The 23,145-nt window shown below is 40.2% G+C and overlaps 1 protein-coding gene and 1 non-coding gene across 2 annotated transcripts; both read left to right on the top strand.

Moving 5' to 3' along the window:
• Positions 1–1,558: 1,558 nt before the first annotated feature.
• LOC117077010 lies at positions 1,559–1,619 on the top strand. The gene has a single exon (XR_004434608.1). It is a non-coding gene; the product is annotated as a U7 small nuclear RNA (small nuclear RNA).
• A 5,041-nt stretch (positions 1,620–6,660) lies between these two features.
• LOC117074050 (60S ribosomal protein L30-like) lies at positions 6,661–22,314 on the top strand. Its single transcript, XM_033195298.1, has 2 exons — positions 6,661–6,997; positions 22,301–22,314. The coding sequence occupies exons 1-2, from the start codon at positions 6,661–6,663 to the stop codon at positions 22,312–22,314; spliced, it is 351 nt and encodes a 116-aa protein (XP_033051189.1).
• Positions 22,315–23,145: the final 831 nt, after the last annotated feature.

Genomic DNA, 23,145 nt, shown 5'->3' with positions numbered 1-23,145 from the left:
ATATCAATCTGGACTCTACTTAGAGATCGGAGAGTGGAGCCAAAGGAAATTCACATTTCCTGTCTGAATATATGATTGATATACTGGATGTAGATGAGAAAATAAAGAAGGGGAAAACCTGTCCAAACTGACCTAAGATCTTAATTCTCTCCACATCTAGCACTATGAAAAGCTATCACATCCTTGTGTGTTTTATTTCCTCAAGTTAACATTCCTGGCTGTCTCCAGATTCTACTAGCTAAGGTCAATCTTGCCTGACAACGCTTGAAAAAGATCCAGTTCTTGAGTTCATCTTCCCTCACAGATTTCAAGTTTCAGACTATTGTTTGCTTCTCAATGCTGCTTGGCAAGGCTCTTAGACTTTGACTCCCCTTTATTTCCTATCCACAGCTGGTAGTCAGCTCTGCTTACTGGCACATGACCTGTCCCAAGTCCTTGGAACCTTGGTCCATATCAGACTCCCAAGCCCTCTTCTTGTCCCAAGAGAAACATAAAAAATAATATATAAAAGGGGAAAGGATCATAATACAGAAGATTCAGAAGATTCGCTTATCTCTGAAAGTGATTGTCTAAGGAAATAGATACCTCTTTTAGAAAATTTACATTCTCAAGAAGAAAGCAAGAAGATGAGACCTGTATGAAACAGAAGCAGAAAAAGAGATGAGATAAAACCCAATCTGAAAATTACAAGTATGTTTGAGGAGCAATCTAGACTAACTTAAGCAGAAGTAATAGTAACTCAAAGGCAAATTGAATAAAAATATCTAGACTTAAAAGAAGACCTAAAAGTAAAGAAAAAGGTGACATGAGATTCATAGTCAAAGATCCATATCTAGACATATCCTAGGGAGCAGGGAAGATAACAAGGAGTTTACAAGCATTCCGGTAGACTAAAACAGATTACTTAAAAATTGGCTCAAGCCTGTAATCCCAGCACTTTGGGAGGCCGAGACGGGCGGATCACGAGGTCAGGAGATCGAGACCATCCTGGCTAACACGGTGAAACCTCGTCTCTACTAAAAATACAAAAACTAGCCAGGCGAGGTGGCGGGCGCCTGTAGTCCCAGCTACTCGGGAGGCTGAGGCAGGAGAATGGCATAAATCCGGGAGGCGGAGCGTGCAGTGAGCTGAGATCCGGCCACTGCACTCCAGCCTGGGCGACAGAGCGAGACTCCGCCTCAAAAACAAAAAAAAATTGAAAAAAAAATAACTAAAAATCAGATAACCCTCATTTAGAGCTTCCATTATAACAAAGTTTGTAACAAAATTTGGATGGATAAAATTTTAAATTTAAGCTACTGTTTAAGTGCAAACTAATGTGTGTATGTATGATGGCAAGAGAAAACATGAGAAGTTTCAGAATAAAAATAATACTCATATTTTCTTCTTTAAAAAAGTCTTGAGCATAGCCAGGCACGGTGGCTTTTACCTGTAGTCCCAACTACTCAGGATTCTGGAGGCTGAGGTGGGAGGATTGCTTGAGCCCAGGAGTTCGAGGTCAGTCTTGGCAACATTGTGAAATCCATGTCTAAAAACTTTTTTTTAATAAAAAATAAATCACATTACAGCTCTTTTAAAATTTGTCTAGCAGGTTTTCTGGTCTTTACCAGAAAGCCCCCCACAACGGAAAAAATTTTTTTTTAAGAAAAGTAAGTTTTAAGAAATAAATCTTGGCTAGGAGCAGTGGCTCATACCTGTAATCCCAGCACTTTGGAAGGCCAAGGTGGGAGGATCACTTGAGCTCCGAGTTCAAGACCAGCCTAGGCAACATGGTGAAACCTCGTCTCTACTAAAAGTACAAAAAAAAAAAAAAAAACTAACCGTGCATGGTGGCCCACACCTGTAATCCCAGCTACTCAGGGTGCTGAGGCAGAAGGATCGTTTGGGGCAGGAAGGTCAAGGATGCAGTGAGCCAAGATCATGCCACTGCACTCCAGCCCAGGCAACTGGAGTGAGACCCCATCTCTAAATAAATAAATAAATACATAAATCTTGAGTATCTTCAACTAACTAAGAAATCAGAATGAGAATTCCAAATGAAGGCCAGGTGCAGTGCTGATGTCTGTAAACCCAGCACTTTGGGAGGCCAAGGCAGGCGGATCACCTGAGGTCACGAGTTCAGGACCAGCCTGGCCAATTTGGTAAAACTCCATCTGTACTAAAAATCCAAAAATTAGCCAGGCATGGTGGCAGGCGCCTGTAGTCCCAGCTACTCAGGAGACTGAAGTAGGAGAATTGCCTGAACCTGGGAGGCAGAGGATGCAGTAAGCTGAGATCACACCATTGCACTCCAACCTGGGAGACAGAACAAGACTCTGTTTCAAAAAAATAAAGAAGATAAAAAGGAATTCCAAATGAGGAAGTTGTGCTATAAAATATGAACAATGGACATTAAAGCCTATTAAGTATTGTTTATTCAATTAACATATTTATTAAGTATTTTTACTATGTACTAAGCAAGGGAAATGCAACAGTGAACGAGACTGTTTATTCCACTTGAGGGAGATAAAGACAATTCAATAAGTAATTATGGGTTGGGCGCGGTGGCTCACGCCTATAATTCCAGTACTTCGGGAGGCTGAGGTGAGTGGATCACCTGAGGTCAGGAGTTCGAGATCAACCTGGCCAGCATGGTGAAACGCCATCTCTACTAAAAATACAAAAATTAGCCAGGCATGGTGGCGAGTGCCTGTAATCCCAGCTACTCGGAAAGCTGAGGCAGGAAAGTCACTTGAACCTGGGAGGTGAATGTTGCAGTGAGCCGAGATGGCGCCACTGCACTCCAGCCTGGGTGACACAATAAGACTCTGACTCAAAAAAAAAAAAAAAAGTAATTATGATCAAGTGTGTGCTATGAAGCACATAGTGGAGGTCGAGGGCCACCCAGAGGAAGTGCAATGTTAAAACGATGCTAGAAATTAGTCAGGCAAACAAGAGCAGGAAAGAGAAGATTATAGACAAAGTGAAGAGCCTCAAGCAAGAGAGAACATTTGAAAAATGGAAATGTGTTCAGTGGGCCTGGAGCTTTGAGATCAGGCTACCAAGGTAATCAGGGGCTGGATCAGGACTGAAAGCCATGCTAAGGGCTTTGGTTTTTATCATAAAGGTAAGGCAAGGGATAGTTATTATGGAAGAGCTGATCAGGAACAAGATGATCCGATCTGAGCTTCAGAAAATCTGTTTTAGCCGGGCGCGGTGGCTCAAGCCTGTAATCTCAGCACTTTGGGAGGCCGAGACGGGCGGATCACGAGGTCAGGAGATCGAGACCATCCTGGCTAACACGGTGAAACACCCTCTTTACTAACTCTACTCTCTACTAAAAAAACACAAAAAACTAGCCGGGAGAGGTGGCGGGTGCCTGTAGTCCCAGCTACTCGGGAGGCTGAGGCAGGAGAATGGCATAAACCCGGGAGGCGGAGCTTGCAATGAGCTGAGATCCGGCCACTGCACTCCAGCCTGGGCGACACAGCGAGACTCCGTCTCAAAAAAAAAAAAGAATTTTTTTTTGAGACAGGGTCTCCTTTTGGTCGCCCAGGCTGGAGTACAGTGGCACCATCATGGCTCACTGTAGCCTCCAACCCCCTAAGCTCAAGCAATCCTCCCACCTCAGCCTCCTGAGTATCTGGGACCACAGACTTGCACCATCATGCCCGGCTTGTTTTTCGTGTTTTGTTTTGTTTTGTTTTGCTTTGTTTTGTTTTGTTTTGTAGAGACAGAGTTTCACCATGTTGCCTAGGCGACTGCCTGGGCCTCCGAATGTGCTGGGAAAGTGCTGGGATTATAAGCATGATCCACCATGCCCAACCATATTTTTTCTATGTAGGAAATGGATTAGACTGTAGTAGATAATGGGTGGATTCATAAGATGTTTGAAAAAAAAGATAGGAAATCAAATCAACAGGATATGGTGAGTGACTGGAAACAGCAGGTGAGGGAGAGGAAAAGTTAAGAGCAACTTCTACGTTTCTAGCAGGGGCCGTGAGGTGGATAATGGTGCTGTTACTGAGAAGGGAGATCTTGGAGGCGGACCAGGTTTAAGGGAAGGACTCAGTTTGGAATATTTTGAGTTTGAGGAACCTGGGAATCATTCAAGTAGACAACTAGGTATATGAATCTGAAGCTAAGGGACAATATCTTTCTCAATGTACAGGTCTTGGAGTTAAAAACAATTGTCAAAAAGATTAGCCTAAGAATGTTCACAGTAGCTTTATTCACAAAAACCAAACACTGGAAACAATCCAAATGTTCAGTGGGAGAATGACTATACATACTGTGGTACATTTGTATTGTGGAATACTACTCTGTAATAAAATAATAAACTATTGATATAATAATACTATAGGTGACTTCAAAACATCATATTAAGGAAAAAAGCCAGAAAACACTACAGATTTTATTATTCTATTTGTGTGAAAATTAAGACTGGTAAAACTAATCTATAGTAATAAAAATCAAATTAGTTGTTGCCTGGGGCTGCTGGGCAATAGGAGGGGGCGTTGATGGCAAGGAGGAGGATGAGGGGATTAACTGGAAAGAGGCTGGAGGGAACTTGCTGTGTTGACAGAAATGTTCTGGGTCTGTCTTGACTGGGGTGTTTTTTACACAGAAGGGTACATTTATCTTAACTCATAAGATTATATACAAAAGATCTGTGCATGTTACTGTATGCAAATTATATATCAGTAAAATTAATTAGTGAAAAATAAATATAAAGCACCCAGGGGAGAATTTCCACAGATTGCTACCATCAGCACATCTACCCATCCTACATCTGTGCCCAGGTACTACCTTTCCTCCTGTTTATAAAAATGAACTGTCTTTTCTCCTAAAGCCACTCTTCCATTGCAGCACTAGATCCCATTCCTTCTCATCTCACCTCACTGAGGACATTACTCTGGTAATTCTCCTCTCATCCTCCTGCATCAGTTTTTCTGTCTCTACTGGATCATTCACATGAGCACAGAAACATGCTGAAAATCCCCCATTCTAAAAAGAGAGAGATGTCCTCCTTTGACCTGACATCCTCCTCCAGCTTACATTCCATTTCTCTGCTTTTGTTACAACAAAATTCTTCATAAGTGTTGCCTGTATTTTCTGTTTACAAGTTCCTTCCACATCTTCTCTCAAACTTGCTCCAGTTAGGGTTTTACCTTCAACACAACTCAAACTGCTTGCCAAGGTCACCAATAACCTTTATGTGGCCAAATCAAATGGTCAATTATCGGACCATTGATAATTTTTTCTCTGCTAAACACATTCTACACTTGCTTCAGGATTTGTTTTCCTCTTACCTTATTGGCCATTCTTCCTTTGCTGATCCATTTCCCTCAGCCTGATCCCTAAATATTAGGTTTGGCCCTTGCAACTCTTTTCTTTCTTATCTATGCTGTCTTGATGGTCACATCCAATCTTGTAGCTTAAACACAATCTATATTCTGACCATATCCAATTTTTTAAAAAAAACTCTCTCCTGAAGACCTGCATCGACTCCAAACTCACAATAGTTAATTCCCAGCATAGCTCAGAGGGAAAATAGCAAGGTCTGCTGAGTGAGAGAAAATACTATAAACACAGAAAATGCAGCAGTTGAAGGATAACTCGTATTGTCAGAAATTTGGGGAGCATGTTGACAGTATATTCTAAAGGTATTAGTCCACAGAGAAAAAAAAATGTAAGGTTGGATCTGGCTAAATTTATTAATATAAATATGGAGATTTAATATGTTTAACTGCCTAGGTATAACTAACAATTTGTTTGGTTGGTTAGCAGGACTGACTTCAATAGTGGCCTATAGTGAATGAAATTGAGATGCCATCCCAGCACTTTGGGACGCCAAGGCAAGTGGATCACGAGGTAAGGAATTCAAGATCGGCTTGGCCAAGATGATGAAACCCTGTCTCTACCAAAAATACAAAAATTAGCTCAGTGTGGTGGTGCACACCTGTAGTCCCAGCTACTCAGGAGGCTGAAGCAGAAGAATGGCTTGAACCTGGGAGGTGGAGCTTGCAGTGAGCTGAGATCATGCCACTGCACTCCAGCCTGGGTGACAGAGTGAGACTCGGTCTCAAAAAAAAAAGAAATTGAGATGCCATTACTTCTTTGGTATGCTCTAGGAATTAAGCCGCAGGCTTAGGGAAATCAGTATGTTAGAGCAGATGTGATCACCCACATATCAACCATACCTCCTGGAGGCCTAGAAGGTATTCCCTTCACCAAACCATTAACAAATTAATAAATATAAAAAATCAATCATTTAATAAATACTTGGGTTGGAAGCCTCAGTATTCTTTTAAAGCTCAGTGTTGGCTGATTCTGTAGGTCAGTGATGATGGTCGGAAATGTTGCCATGAAATTAGGAATCCCTGATTTCAATGGAATAATAGAATCCTGGTGTGTAGAAGGCCAGGTGGCAGCATTTAATCATCAGAGACAGGATAGATGCAATTACCACATTAAGCTGCAGAGAGGAAATGTTAATCAAGAGCTTTAACCCAAGAGATCTGTGGCAATAATTAACAATTACAAGGTGCCTGGGGATGAAATAGGTGGGCAGCCCATCAAAGTTTTGCTTTAGAAAAATTCTAGGTCTTCCCTTCTTGCCTCCCAGTTATCTTGGCAGCTGCTTTCGTTTGGGGGCCATCCCACACCTAATACAGGAAGATGGTGGCTGCAAAGAAGATTAAAAAGTCAGTGGAATGGATCAACTCTAGGCTCCTACTTGTTATAAAAAGTGGAAAGTACATACTGGGGTACAAGCAGACTCTAAAGATGATCAGGCAAGGCAAAGCAAAATTGGCTATCCTCACTGAAAACTGCCCGGCTTTGAGGAAATTCAAAATAGAGTGCTATACTGTGTTGACCAAAACTGGTGTGCATCACTACAGTGACAATACTTTTGAACTGGGCATAGCATGTGGGAAATACTGCAGAGTATGCACGCTGTCCATCATTGATCCAGGCGATTCTGATATCATTAGAAGCATGCCAGAACAGACAGGCCGCCACCTTGGCCATTCAGGTTTCTCAGCCAGTTCATCCTGTGGGCCTTGGAGAGTCCAAATCGATCAGGGGCTGAAAAGTTCCCCAACACAGTACAGCTGCTCTACCAAAAAGCAACCAAACTGCTTCTTCAAGTAGGTCTGTGATCCCGTTCCTCCTGACTGGGTAAGACCTTCCAACCAGGGTCTCCAGCCACTTCCTACAGGTACATTCAGGTTGACAATAGATCAGTAACCCCCTGGGATGGAGCTTCCAGAGGAAGAGGCGGGCTGCCATTTTTGCTGTTTCACAGCCTTCACCGATGACACCTTCAGGCACAGGAAAAACAAAGGTGACTAGGGTCTGGAGCAGACCCCCAGAAAACCACAGCAGCCCTATGGAAAAGTGGCCAGATGGTTAAAAGAAAAACAAACAAACAGGAAACAACAACAACAAAGAAAACAACACAAAAATCCCACCCAAAGGTCAGCAACCTTGAATATTGAAGATGGATAAGCCCACAAAGAAAAGAAAGAATCAATGCAAAAACAATAAAAACTCAAAAAGAAAGGAAGATGACACAAAAACAAATGGAAAAACATTCCATGCTCATGGATAGTACGAATCAATATCATGAAAATGGCCACAATGTCCAAAGCAATTTATAGCTTTAATGCTATTCCCAATAAACTATCACTGACATTTGTCACAGAATTTAAAAAGAACTATTTTAAAATTCATATGGAACCAAAAAAGAGCCCAAATAGCCAAGACAATCCTAAGCAAAAAGAACAAAGCTGGAGACATCATGCTATCTGACTTCAAACTATACTTCAAGGCTACAGCAACCAAAAGAGCATGGTACTGGTACAAGAACAGACACATAGACAAATGGAGCAGAATAGACAACCCAGAAATAAGACCACACACCTACAACCATTTGATCTTCAACAAGCCTGACAAAAACAAGCAATGGGGAAAGGATTCCCTATTTAACAAATGGTGCTGGGAGAACTGGCTAGTCATATGCAGAAAATTGAAACTGGACTCCTTCCTTATATAAAAAAAAATTAACTTAAGGTGGATTAAAGACTTAAATGTAGGCCGGGTGAGGTGGCTCAAGCCTGTAATCCTAGCACTTTGGGAGGCCGAGACAGGTGGATCACGAGGTCAGGAGATCGAGACCATCCTGGCTAACACGGTGAAACCGCATCTCTACTAAAAATACAAAAAAAATTAGCCGGGTGAGGTGGCGGGCGCCTGTAATTCCAGCTACTCGGGAGGCTGAGGCAGGAGAATGGCATGAACCCGGGAGGTGGAGCTTGCAGTGAGCTGAGATCCAGCCACTGTACTCCAGCCTAGGCGACAGAGAGAGACTCCATCTCAAAAAAAAAAAAAAAAAAAAAAAAAGACTTAAATGTAAAACCCAAAACCATAAAAACCCAAGAAGAAAATCTAGGCAATACCATTCAGGGCATAGGCGCAGGCAAAGATTTTATGATGAAGATGCCAAAAGCAATTCCAACAAAATAAAAAATTGACAAATAAGATCTAATTAAACTAAAGCACTTCTGCACAGCAAAAGAAAAGATCATCAGAATGAACAGACAACCTACAGAATGAGGGAGAAAATTTTTATAAACTAGTCATCTGACAAAGGTCTAATATCCAGCATTTACAAGGAAGAACAAAAACTTAAACTTACAAGAAAAGAAAACAATCCCGTTAAAAAGTGGAAAAAGGACATGAAAGACACTTCTCAAAAGAATACGTACATGTGGCCAACAAACATATAAAAAAAGGTTCAACATTACTGATCATTAGAGAAATGCAAAACAAAACCACAATGAGATACCATCTCACATCAGTCAGAATGGCTATTGTTAAAGTAAAAAAATAACTGATACTGGCAAGGTTATGGAGAAAAAGGAACACTTTTACACTGTTGGTGGAAGTGTAAATTAGTTCAACCATTGTGGCAGACAATGTGGCAATTCCTCAAAGACCTAGAGGCAGATATACCATTTGACCCAGCAATCCAATTACTGGGTATATACCCAAAGGAATATAAATCATTTTTTTTTTTTTTTTTTTTTTTTTGAGATGGAGTCTCACTCTGTCACCCAGGCTGGAGTGCAGTGATGTGAATTCGGCTTACTGCAACCTCCATCTCCCAGGTTCAACCAATTCTTACACCTCAGCCTCCCGAGTAGCTAGGAATACAGGTGCATGCCACCATGCCTGGCTAATTTTTATATTTTTAGTAGAGACGGGGTTTCACTATGCCAGCCAGGCTGGTCTCAAACTCCTGACCTCAGATGATCCACCTGCCTCGGCCTCCTAAAGTACTGGGATTACAGGCATGAGCCACTGTGCCCAGCCCTCATTCTATTTTAGATACATGCATGCGTATGTTCATTGCACCACTATTTATAATAGCAAAGACATAGAATCAACCTAAATGCCCAGCAATGATAGACTAGATAAAGAAAATGTGGTACACATACACCATGGAATACTATGCAGCCATTAAAAAGAATGAGATCATGTCCTTTGCAGGGACATGGATGGAGCTGGAGGCCGTTATCCTCAACAAACTAATGCAGGAACAGAAAATCAAGTACCGCATTTTCTCACTTATAAGTGGGAGCTGAATAATGAGAAAACATGGACACATGGTGGGGAACAACACACACTGAGGTCTGTTGAGGGTAGGAGGAGAAGGGAGGAAGGAGAGCATCAGAATAGCTGATGGATGCTGGGCTTAATACCTAGGTGATGGGATGATCTGTGCAGCAAATCATCATGGCACATTTTAACCTATGTAACAGACTTGTTCATTTTGCACATGTACCCCTGAACTTAAAAAAAAAAAAAAAAGACGTAAAAAAACAGAGAAATGCAAAACATAAAAGAAAAAAAAATTACATTAAATGTAGGCGAGGCATGGTGGCTCACTCCTCTAATCCCAACACTGTGGGAGGCCAAGGCAGGAGGACTGCTTGAGTCCAAGAGTTTAAGACTGCAATGAGCAATGATAGCACCACTATACTCTAGTCTGGGTGAAAGTGAAAGACTCTATCTCTAATAATAATAATAATAATGATAATGATAATTATATTAAATATAAATGGTCTAAACATACCCCATTAAAAGGCAAAGAGTAAGATTTTAATTATATCCTACCTGCAGGAAACCCACGTTAAATATAAAAATACAAATACATTAAAAGTAAAAGAATAGAATAATATATACTATGCTTACACTAATCAAAAGAAAACTGCAGTAGTTGTAGACAAATATTTCAGTACTTAAAAAGTACTACCAGAGATAAAGAAGATGATTTATAATGATACAGTAGTCAATTCATGAAGAGGAAATAATAATCCTAAATTATGGACCTAATAATGCATTTTCACAATACAAGGAGCAAAACTGATAGAACTCTGAGAATAAATAGATGCAATCCTTAATTATAGTCAGAGATTTTTATGTCCATCTCTCAATATGTGATAGAACAAGTGAACAGAAAATTAGCAAAGATACAGTGTTGAACAACACTATCAAGTAATTTGACAAAATTGAAATTTATAAAACACTCCACTCAATGACAACAGAATATACTTTTTAAAATTGCACATGGAATGTTTACTAAAACAGATGATATTGTGAGCCCCCCAAAAATCTCAATAAATTTAAAGGATTCAAATCGTATAAAGTATGTTTTCTGACCAATGTGGAATAAAATTAAAAATCAAAAGTAGAAATATCTGAAAAAACCCTCAAAATAGTTGTAAATGAAATAACACACTTCTAAACAACCCATAGGGTCAAAGAAGAAATCAGAAAGGGAAATCAGAAAAACAACTTGAGTTGAGTTAAAACAAAATGACAACATATTGAAATTTGTAAAATGTAGCTAAAGCAGCACTCAGAGGGAAATTTATTGCACTAAGTGCCTATATTAGTAAAAAAGAACCAAATCAGTGACATCAGCTTCCTCCTTAATAAACTAGAAATGAAAAGAGTAATGAAATCCAAAGTAAGCAAAAATAAATAAATAAATAAGAAGAATAAAGAGCATAATTAAACAGAAAGCAGAAAATTAACAGAGGAAATCAATGAGACCAAAAGCTGTTACTTTGTGATCAATTAAATTGATAATCTCCTAGCCAGGCTGATCAGTAAAAGGAAGAAAGGAACTGCAGTGTGTATTCTGGATGTAAAAGGAGGAGGAAGAGGAGGAGGGAGAGAAGGAAAAAGGAAAGGAAAAAAGGAAGGAAGGAAGGAATTAAAAGAAAAATAGAGAGGATACAAATTGCCCATGTCAGGAGTAAGACATGATATCAATGCAGAATCCACAGGTATTAAAAGCAAAACAAAGGAAATTAGGAACAATGTCATGCCAATAAATTCAACAATTTAGATGAAATGGACAAATTCATTGAGAGATACAAGCTACCTAAGCACACACAAAAGAAACAGAATCCCAAATGGCACCTTTTCTATTAAAGAACTTGCACCTATAGTTAAAATCTTCCTATTAAAATAAAACTACTCCGGGCTCATATAAATTCTTTGGTGAGACCTAAAAACAGAAATACCATTTGATTTAGTAATTCCATTACTGGGTATATGCCCAGAGGAATATAAATTGTTCTGTTATAAATATACATAGATGCATATGTTTGTTGCAGCACTATTCACAATAGCAAAGACATAGAATCAATCTAAATGCCCAGCAATGAGAGACTGGATAAAGAAAAATATGGTACACATACACCATGGAATACTATGCAGCCATAAAAAAGAATGAGATCATGTCCTATGCGATGGAGGAACATGAATGGAGCTGGAGGTCATTATCCTTAGCAAACTAGCAAAGGAACAGAAAACCAAATACTGCATGTTCTCACTTATAAGTGGGAGCTAAATGATAACACATGGACACATACAGGGGAACCAAACACTGGGGTCTATCAGAGGGTGAAGGTTGGAAGGAGGGAGAGGATCGGGAATAATAACTAATGGGTACCAGGCCTAATACCTGGGTAATGAAATAATCTGTACAACAAACCCACATGACATAAGTTTACCTATATAACAAACCTGCACATATAACCCTGAACTTAAAGTTAAAACATAAACATTAAACAAATTTTCAAAATTAAATTATTTGGCAAATTCTACCAAACGTTTAGGAAATAAATAACACCAATGCTATGCAAATTCTTCCAAAAATTTGAGAAGAATAAAATACTAACTCATCCTATGAGACTAGAGGCTAGCATTACTATGACACCAAAATACAACAATTACAAGACTCAAACAAACAAAAGCTAAGGACCCATATACCTCATGAACATAAATGCAAAAGGAGCCTTAACAAAATTTTACCGAGTTGAATCAAACAATGTCCAAAAATGGTAATACATTATGCCCAACTGGAATTTCCCCTCAGAAATGCAAGTTTGGTTTAACATTTGAAAATCAATGGAATTTACCACATAAAAAAACCAAAACCAAACCAAACAAAAAACAAACATACTGTATGTTCATCTCAGTAGATTCAGAAAAAATATTTCACAAAAATCCAGTATCTGTTCCCGATTTTTTTTTTAATCTGCCAGGGCCAGGTGTGGTGTCTTACACCTGTAATCTCAGCACTTTGGGAGGCACAAGCAGGTGGATCACCTGAGGTCAGGAGTTTGAAACCAGCCTGGCCAACATGGTGAAGCCCCATCTCTACTAAAAATTCAAAATTAGCCACAAGTGATGGTGTATGCCTGTAATCCCAGCTACTTGAGAAGCTGAGGCGGGAGAATCACCTGAACCTGGGATGGGGAGGTTGCAGGGAGACAAGATCGTGCCATTGCACTCCAACCTGGGCAACAAGAACAAAACTCCATCTCAAAAAATAAATGAATAAATAAAAATAAATAAAAAATCTACCAGGTGTGGTGGCTCATGCCTATAATCCCAGCATTTGGGAGGTCAGGGCGGGATGATCACTTGAGCCCAGGAGTTCAAAACCATCCTAGGCAACATGGCAAAACCCCATCTCTACAAAAAATTCCCAAATTAGCAGGGCATGGTGGCATGTGTCTGTAGTCCCAGCTACTCAGAAGGCTGAGGTGAGAGGATTGTGTGAGCCTGGGAAGATGAGGCGGAAGTGAGCCATGATTGCATCACTGTATTCCAGCCTGGATAACAGAGCAAGACTGCCTCAAATAAGTAAACAAACAACCAACCAAACAAATAAATAAAATGTTACCTAAGAGTAGAAGGAATAAAAGGAATAAAATTTCCTCAACTTTATAAAGTTAGCCCTCAAAATCTAAAGCTAATATGATACTTAATGATGAAAGACTGAATGTTTCTCTCTAACATTAGGAGTAAGGCAGGCATGTAAGTTCTCACCACTTGTATTCAACATTGTACTAAAGAAAGCCAGTATATTAAGGCAAGAAAAATAAATAAAATATATCCAGATTGGAAAGGGAGACATTAAATTGCCTTTACTTGCAGATGACATACTTTTAAGTAGAAAATTCTACAGAATGTACAAAAAAGCTGCTGGAACTAATAAATGAGTTCAGTACAGTTGAATGGTACAAGATCAATTTCAAAAATTAATTGTATTTCTAAATACTAGGAACAAAAAATCAGAATTGAAAATTTTAAGGCCCAACATTCACAATAGCATTAAAAGACATGAAAGCCTGGTTGGGTGCGGTGGCTCATGCCTGTAATCCCAGCATTTTGGGAGGCTGAGGCAGATGGATCACCTGAGGTCAAGAGTTCAAGACCAGCCTGACCAACATGGTGAAATCCCGTCTCTACTAAAAATACAAAAATTAGCCAGGCATGGTGGCATGTGCCTATAGTCCCAGCTACTCGGGAGGCTGAGACAGAATTGCTTGAGCCCAGGAGGCAGAGGTTGCGATGAGCCCACATCATGCCACTGCACTCCAGTAGGTGGGACTACAGACACATGCCACCATGCCCTGCTAATTTTGGAATTTTTTGTAGAGATAGAGTTTTGCCATGTTACAGCCTAGGATGGTCTCAAACTCCTGGGCTCAAGTGATCTTCCCTCCTTGACCTCCCAAATGCTGGGATTATAGGCATGGGCCACCACACCTGGCAGATTTTTTTTTTTTTTTTTTGAGACAGAGTCTTGCTCAGTTGCCCAGTCTGGAGTGTAGTCATGCGATCTCCCCTCACTGCAAGCTCCGCCTCCCGGGTTCCCGCCATTCTCCTGCCTCAGCCTCCCAAGTAGCTGGGACTACAGGCGCCTGCCGCCATGCCCGGCTAATTTTTTGCATTTTTAGTAGAGACGGGGTTTCACTGTGTTAGCCAGGATGGTCTCGATCTCCTGACCTCGTGATCCGCCCGTCTCGGCCTCCCAAAGTGCTGGGATTACAGGCGTGAGCCACTGCGCCTGGCCAGATTTTTTATTTACTTTTATTTATTTATTTTTTGAGACAGTGTTTTGCTCCAGTTTCATTCTTCCGTATGTGGCTTGCCAATTATCCCAGCATCCTTTGTTAAATAGGGTGTCCTTTCCCCACTTTATGTTTTTGTTTGCTTTGTTGAAGATCAGTTGGCTATAAGTATCTGGCTTTATTTCTGGATTCTCTATTTTGTTCCATCAGTCTGTGTGCCTATTTTTGTGTCAGTACTATGACGTTTTGGTGACTATGGCCTTGCAGTATAGTTTGAAGTCAGGTAATGTGATGCCTCCAGATTGTTCTTTTTTTTTTTTTTTTTTTTTTGAGATGGAGTTTTGCTCTTGTTGCCCAGGCTGGAGGTGCAGTGGTGCAATTACTGCAACCTCTACCTCCTGGGTTCCAGCAATTCTCCTGTCTCAGCCTCCCAAGTAGCTGGGATTACAGCCATGCGCAACCACACCTGGCTAATTTTTTGTATTTTAATAGAGATGAAGTTTCACCATGTTGGCCAGAATGGTCTCGAACTCATGCCCTCAGGTGATCCACCCACCTTGGCCTCCTGAAGTGCTGGGATTACAGGTGTGAGCCACCGTGCCCAGCCAGATTTGTGGTTTTTTGGTTGTTGTTTTTTGTTTTTCTTAGTATTGTTTTGGCTATGTGGGCTCTTTTTTTTTTTGTTCCATATGAATTTTAGGATTGCTTTTTCTAGTTCTGTGAAGAATGATAGTGGTATTTTGATGGGAATTGCATTGAATTTATAGATGAATATAATGTATATTCTGCAGTTGGGTAGAATGTTCTGTAAGTATCTGTTAAGTCCATTTGTTCAAGGGTATAGTTTAAGTCCGTTGTTCCTTTTTTGGCTTTCTGTCTTGATGACCTGTCTAGTGCTGTCAGTGGAGTATTGAGGTCCCCCACTATTATTGTGTTGCTGTCTATCTCTTTTCTTAGGTCTAGTAATAATGGTTTTGTGAATTTGGGAGCTCTAGAGTTAGATGCATATACGTTTAGGATTGTGATATTTTCCTGTTGGACTACTCCTTTTGTCATTACATAATGTCCTTCTTTGTCTTTTTTACCTGTTGCTATTTTAAGGTCTTTTTTTTTTTTTGTCTGATATAAAAATAAATATTCCTGCATGCTTTTGATGTTCATTTGCATGAAATATCTTTTTCCACCCCTTTACCTTAAATTTATGTGGGTCCTTATGTGTTAGCTGAGTTTCTTGAAGACTGCAGACACTTGATTGGGTGAATTCTTATCCATTCTGCCATTCTGTGTCTTTTAAGTGGATCATTTTACATTCAACATTAATATTGAGATGTGAGATACTATTCTGTTCATCCTGCTAGTTGTTGCCTGAATACCTTATTTTTGTTGTTGCTATTGTTGTTGTTATTGTCTTAGATGCCCTGTGGGATATATTCTTTAAAATGGCTCTACTTTGGTGTATTTTGAGGTTTTGTTTCAAGAGTTAGAATTCCTTTTAGCATTTCTTGTAGTGCTGGCTTAGTAGTGGCGAATTCTCTCAGCATTTGTTTGCCTGAAAAAGACTTTATCTTTCCTCCACTTATGAAGTTTAGGTTTGCTGGATACAAGATTCTTGGCTGATAATTGTTTTAAGGAGGCTAAAGATAAGACCCCAATCCCTTCTAGCTTATAGGGTTTCTATTGAGAAATCTACTGTTATTCTGATAGGTTTTCCTTTATAGGTTACCAGATGCTTTTGCCTCACTGTCCTTAAGATGCTTTCTTTTGCCTTGACTTTAGATAACCTGATGACCATGTGTCTAGGTGATGATCTTTTTGTGATGAATTTCCTGGGTGTTCTTTGAGCTTCTTGTGTTTGGATGTCTAGATCTCTAGGAAGGCCAGAGAAGTTTTCCTTGATTATTCCCTCAAATAAGTTTTCCAGACTTTCAGATTTATCTTCTTCCTCGGGAACACCTGATGGCAGTGACACGTCTCATCCAGCTTCCATGCAACCAGCAAAGCCAGTCTCACCACCATGCCCCACCAACAGCATGGAGTTTATATCCAGGTGAGCAAGACTGAGATCTTGCCCCAGGCTACAAGCTTCCCTGCTCAGAAAGCAAGCAGGGCTTTCAGGCCCCGCCTCTCCCTGCCTGCTGTGGTTTCCATGCTCTTATCTGCACTTCCTGTTCACCCCCCTCTCCATTTTGCCCAGGAAAATTCACGCTCAGTCAAAATTATTACAAAGTTCAACTTGAAGTTTCTTTCCCCCTATGGTCCTTCCCCAGTTCCATTGGCAGCCCCGCAACAAAGATCCCTGTGAGAAAAAGTCAGAAACTACCTTCCTGGCCTTCCCTGGGGACCAGGAGTGCCCATAGGGCTTTCCCCACTGCTTCTTCTACCTTTATATTTCGCTCAGCTCTCTAAAGTTGTTTCAGCTATAGGTTAGGTTAAATCTTTCTCCTGTGATCTGGATTTTCAGGTTCCCCAGTGAGGATGTGTGTTCAGAGGCAGACTTTCCCTTCTCACACATTGGCCATTCACAGTTTTTTTACTGTCTCATGGAGTTTACAGCAGCAAATTGCTTCTTTCTAAGGGTCTGTGAATTTTTTGGGTTTGTTTTTGTTTTTTTTCTTTTCTTTTCTTTTCTTTTAAACTCTACAGAGAAGTACCCTTACATCTGTTGGTGGACACTTAGGTTGTTTACAGTCTTGGCTATTGTGAATACTGCTGCAGTAGACATGAGAGTGCAGATATCTCTTTGATACATTGATTTCCTTTCTTTTGGATGTATACCCAGCAGTGGAATTGCTAGATCATATGGAAGATCTATTTTTAGTTTTTGAGGAATCTCCATACTGTTTTCCTTTATGTAGTGTAATAGTGTACAGCCACTGTAATAGTAGCTGTATTAATTTACATTTCCACCAATAGTATGTGAGCATTCCCCTTTTTCCGCATTCTTGCCAGCAAATGGTCTTTCTGACAATACCTATTTTAAGTGGAGTGAATGATATCTCATTGTGGTTTTGATTTGCATTTCTCTGATGGCTAGTGATGTTGAGCACTTTTCCATTTACCTGTTGGCCATTTGTATGTCTTCTTTTGTGAAATGTCTATTCAGCTTATTTGCCCATTTTTAAATCAGATATTTGGTTTCGTCGTTGTTGTTGTTGTTTTTGCTATCAAGTTGTTTGAGTTCCTTATATATTCTGGTTATTAATCTGTCATCAGATAGATAGTTTGCAAATTTTCTCCCATTCTGTAGGTTGTCTCTTCACTCTGTTATTTCCTTTGCTGTTTAGAAGGGTTTTTTGTTCATTTGTTTTTTAGCTTGATGTAATCCCGTTTGTGTATTTTTGCTTTGGTTGCCTGTGTTTTTTAAATCTTACTCAAAAAATCTTTGCCCAGACCAATGACCTGGAGTATTTCCCCAATGTTCTCTTCTAGTAGTTTCAAAGTTTCAGGTCTTACATTGAAGTCTTTGATTCATTTTGATTAGATTTTTGTATACGGTCAGAAGAGATAGGTTTCACTATTCTGCATATGGTTATCTAGTTTTCCCAGTACTATTTATTGAAGAGGCTGTCTTTTCCCCAGTGTGTGTTTCTGGTGCCTTTGTTGAAAATGAATTGGCTGTAAATGTATGGATTTATTTCTGAGTTCTCTGTTCTCTTCCATTGGTCTATGTGTCAGGCCTCTGAGCCCAAGGCAAGCCATCGCATCCCCTGTGACTTGCACGTATTCGCCCAGATGGCCTGAAGTAACTGAAGAATCACAAAAGAAGTGAAAAGGCCCTGCCCCACCTTAACTGATGACATTCCACCACAAAAGAAGTGAAAATGGCCTGTCCTTGTCTTAAGTGATGACATTACCTTGTGAAAGTCCTTTTCCTGGTTCATCCTGGTTCAAAAAGCTCCCCCAATGAGCACCTTGTAACCCCCACTCCTGCCTGCCAGAGAACAAACCCCTTTGAGTGTAATTTTCCTTTACCTACCCAAATCCTATAAAATGGCCCCACCCTTATCTCCCTTCCCTGACTCTCTTTTCGAACTCAGCCTGCCTGCACCCAGGTGATTAAAAAGCTTTATTGCTCACACAAAGCCTATTTGGTGGTCTCTTCGCATGGACACGCATGACACTATGTGTCTGTTTTTATGCCACTACCATGCTGTTTTGCTTACTATAGCTTTGTAGTAGGTTTTAAAGTCAGATAATGTCGGGTGTGGTGGCTCACGCATGAAATTCCAGCACTTTAGGAGGCCGATGCGGGCAGATCACGAGGTCAGGAGCCCGAGACCATTCTGGCTAACACAGTGAAACCCTGTCTCTACTAAAAATACAAAAAATTAGCCAGGCCTGGTGGTGGGCGCCTGTAGTCCCAGCTACTTGGGAGGCTGAGGCAGGAGAATGGCGTGAACCCGGGAGGCAGAGCTTGCAGTGAGCTAAGATCCGGCCACTGCACTCCAGCCTGGGCGACAGAACAAGACTCCATCTCAAAAAATATATAAATAAATAAAATCAGATAATGTGATGCCCCCAGTGAGGACCAATATCACTTTGGATAAAAAATATTTATTTTTAATTCAGTCATTTTTAGTTTTAAAATTTTCCTTTTAAATAAATTTTAACACATAATATAATCACATGTAAAAATAAATAGTCTTTCTTTTTTTTTTTTTTTTTTGAGATGTAGTCTCACTCTGTCACCAGGCTGGAATAATGCAGTGGCGCAATCTTGGCTCACTGCAACCTCCGCCTCACAGGTTCAAGTGATTCTCCTGCCTCAGCCTCCTGAGTAGCTGAGACTACAGGTGCACTACCACGCTCAGCTAATTTTTGTATTTTTAGTAGAGACAGTATTTCACCCTGTTGGCCAGGATGGTCTTGATCTCTTGACCTCTTGATCCGCCTGCCTTGGCCTCCCAAAGTGCTGGAATTGCCAGCGTGAGCCACTGCGCTTGGCCTTCTATTTTTTATATGTATATATTCAAGGAAAGATGTTTACCTAATGTCAATGATGATTATTTCTGAATGGTGAAATTTGAAGGTAACTATTAGTTTCTCCTTTATAGCTTCCTGCATTGACTTCCTATAAAACACGACAGTTTGAAGCAAGTGTTCATTTCGTTGCTTACACCAAAATGTCAGAATTTTTTCTTAAAAAAAGGCATAAGCTCAAAAGTACTAAAAGCCCAGGAGAGGAGATTATAGTGGTTAAGATGTGTCAGGAAAATTTTGGAAGCTGAAAAGTGGATGGACTAGAGAGAACTGACTTCAGAGAACTGAAAAAGCCAAAATATAAGCCTAAAGTTGTGTGTGTGCGTACGTTGGAGGTTGGGGTGTGAATCCAGAGAGAAGTAAGCTTAATTTTGTGGCAACATCCTGGAATCATTCTTAAATTGAAGGCACAGGTATCTCCAGAGGAGGGGTAAGTATGGTATTGAAAATAGAAGAACTGGTTGAATTATAAGGAGGGAAGGTCATTTGTAGATTCCTTCTTTCAACCCAAATAGGCTGTCAACCAGTAGTCTCAAAGTGAGGTCGTTGGACCGGCAGCAATAGAAAATTACAAATACAAATTACCAGGCTTCACCCCTGACTTCCTGAATGAGAAACTCTAGAGATGGTGTCACCGGTAGAGAGTCATGACTGCAAGTTGTCCAGGTTCTTGGCGTTTTGAACAAAGAATTGGAAGAAACACCCAGCAAAGCAAAGAAAGAATGAAGCAACAAAAGAACGAAAGCAGGGATTTATTGAAAAAGAAAGTACACTCCAGTGTGGAAGCAGACCCAAGCAGTGGCTCAAGGGCCCAGATACAGAATTTTCTTGGGTCCAAATACCCCCTAGAAGATTCCCCTTGGGTACTTCATGCTCACCTCATGTAAATGAAGTGGTATCCCCCACTCAGTCTGATTGGTTGCAGAAAGCAACCATTCAGAGGTTGGAGTGAAGTCACAAAGTTGCAAACAAAGACTCCACCCGCACTCAGCATGATTTGTTGTGGACAGCAAATTTCCCATCTGCCACGCAGAAAAGGTCCAAGGGAGTAGCCTCTGCTCCTTTTGTTACCGAGGCGTGGAAAGTTAGGGTTTTCCTTTCAATTTAGTTCTAGGAAGTTAGAGTGAAACAGCCGTAGGTTCCCTGCCTCCAGACCCTATTCTCCTGCTCAATGGGACCCAGCAACCTGTGTTTTACCAAGCCCTCCATGGGACTCTGGTACATGTTAGAATTTGAGAATCACACCATTAGATTGGAGGTTTATTATCTGGAAAGTTTGAAGCAGAGAAAAGGTAGACTCAGAGACACCAGGAATAGCTGAAGATATGAGTAATTTACTGAAATTCGTAAATGTGCGGCAGGTGAAAATCTACTTATTCCAAGTAATATATTTAACCCCCAACTGAGCTCCAGGATGTTGGCATCCAGGGTTTCATTCCTTAGAGAGCGATTAACACATTGCTACCCAATATTTGGTTCACAAACTGGTATTCATTATTGGTCTACAACAAGATACGGAATTTGTGCAACAATGGAAATCTACTATGTCACTAAGTGCACTGTGTGGTTTGGCTTACTTTTTTTAATTAGAGAACTTCTCTCTGAGGAAATTAACTAGCAATCTGAACTGTGTCTGATATCCCTACAGCAGAAAAAAAAAATTACAGTTAAAAAAAAAGCCCCCATACTTTAACATCTTCAAAGAGATAAAAGAGCTAGCTAGCATCCTTATGCTAGATGATAAACCTATTTTTATTTTTATGTTTTTTTATGTTAATTTTAATTTATTTATTTATTTATTTTTTGGAGATGGAGTCTTGCTCTGTTGTCTAGGCTGAAGTGCAGTGGCACAATCTCTGCTTGCTGCAACCTCCACCTCCCAGGTTCCAGCAATTCTCCTACCTCAGCCTCCCAACTAGCTGGGACTACAGGCGTGCACTACCACGCCCGGTTAAGTTTTGTATTTTTAGTAGAGATGGGGCTTTGCCATCATGGCCAGGTTGGTCTCAAGCTCCTGACCTCAGGAGATCCACCTGTCTCAACCTCCCAGAGTGCTGGGATTACAAGCATGAGCCACCGCACCCAGCCAATTTTTTTTTTTTTTTTTTGAGATAGGGCCTCCCTCTTTCGCTCAGGCTGGAATGCAGTGGCATGATTTTGGCTCACTGCAGCCTCGACCTCCCGGGTTCATGCGATTCTTCTGCCCCTGCCTCCCAAGTAGCTGAGACTACAGGCACGCACAGCCACGCCCAACTAATTTCTGTATTTTTAGTAGAGACAAGGTCTCACCACGTTGGCCAGGCTGGTCTCAAACTCCTGAGCTCAAGTGATCCACCCGCCTCAGCCTCCCAAGGTGTTGGGATTACCGGCGTGAGCCACTGCACCCAGTCGATGTAACTATTTTTCAAAAGACCGTTATGGCCAAGAATATATAGATAATATCGATTATCTATCTATGATAGATAATACGTGCATATCATATCTTATATATATTATATAAGATAAATATATATATAATATATATATTCTGTTTCTCAGGATAACTCTAATACACCAGCTAAAAGACTTGAAACAGTTATTGCTGGGGAATGGAGGGAGGGGGCCATTTTGGGGCAGGGATGGGACCAGGAACTGCATTTTTTACTACAAGTCTTATCATCCTTTTTGGCTTTTAAAACTATGTACATGCATTAAGGTGTGATAAAAATTTAAAGTAAATTTAGAAAACACAACAAACCCAAGATGTTTCCTTTGTTAAAGTAAAATTTAAATTTAAATTTAAATTAACTGTGACTGACTCCTTTAAACTAGTATACTGAAATAAACAACAAAAACTTGTTTATTCCTGTCTTGTTCCATTTCAGCGATTCTCAAGTTTTTTCTCTGTGTTCCAGGTTCCTCACGTTGAATTAAAGGAAGACCATTTTACCATCTTCACAACGAAGGAGGAAGAACTAATAAAAAATGGTTGATAAGTGTAAAGAGGCCTGAAAGGAAAAGGAGTCTAGGGAAGTCTTTTTGGCTGAAACTTGTTACAATGTGAGATATGAAAAAGAATTGTAGATAAAAGCTAGCAATTACTGACCAGTTGCTAAGTGGCATATGTTGTGCTGGGCCCTTTCTTTGCATTCCATCATTTAAATCCTCACAATGATCCTATGAGTTAGGCTAGACTATTTTCCCCATTCTACAGTTAGAAACGCTTTTAAAGGATGAGTAATTTGTCAAAGAAAGTGGCAGAGCCTGGATTTAAACCCAGATCTGTCTTACTCAAAAGTCTGGGCTCTTGGAAACTTCCAGTGTATTTTGAGCAAAGCCAAAATAACAATCGGGGGGGGGCGGTGAGGGGGCATGGGGAGATACCAGGAATCACTATGACTGTCAAGTCTCAACACGGGGCTATAGGAGTACAAGAGAAAATTACTCAAGACTAATTGAAGCTGTAAAAGAATGATCCTACTTCACAAAGGAATGCCACAGTAGATTGTCACATGAGCACCACTAGAATAAACTGAAGTATATGTACATGAATTCACCAAATATTTATTAAATGTCCTATGACTTGGCCACTGAGTTAGGGACTAGTAATATAAATTCTTCATTTATATAATCTAATACACTTAGATATGAGGAGTTTCTTGAAGAATTACTATAAAATTAGGGGGTTTTTACTATCCTGAGACATAATATCAATATTCAGTTTCTTAGAAGAAATTCATTCCTCTATCATTAATTTGTT

Source organism: Trachypithecus francoisi, unplaced genomic scaffold (assembly GCF_009764315.1).
Source record: "Trachypithecus francoisi isolate TF-2019V2 unplaced genomic scaffold, Tfra_2.0 Lachesis_group5, whole genome shotgun sequence".
Classification (NCBI taxonomy): Eukaryota; Metazoa; Chordata; class Mammalia; order Primates; family Cercopithecidae; genus Trachypithecus; species Trachypithecus francoisi.
Note: the sequence above shows the minus strand (reverse complement) of the source record. Positions and strands in the feature narration are given on the sequence as shown.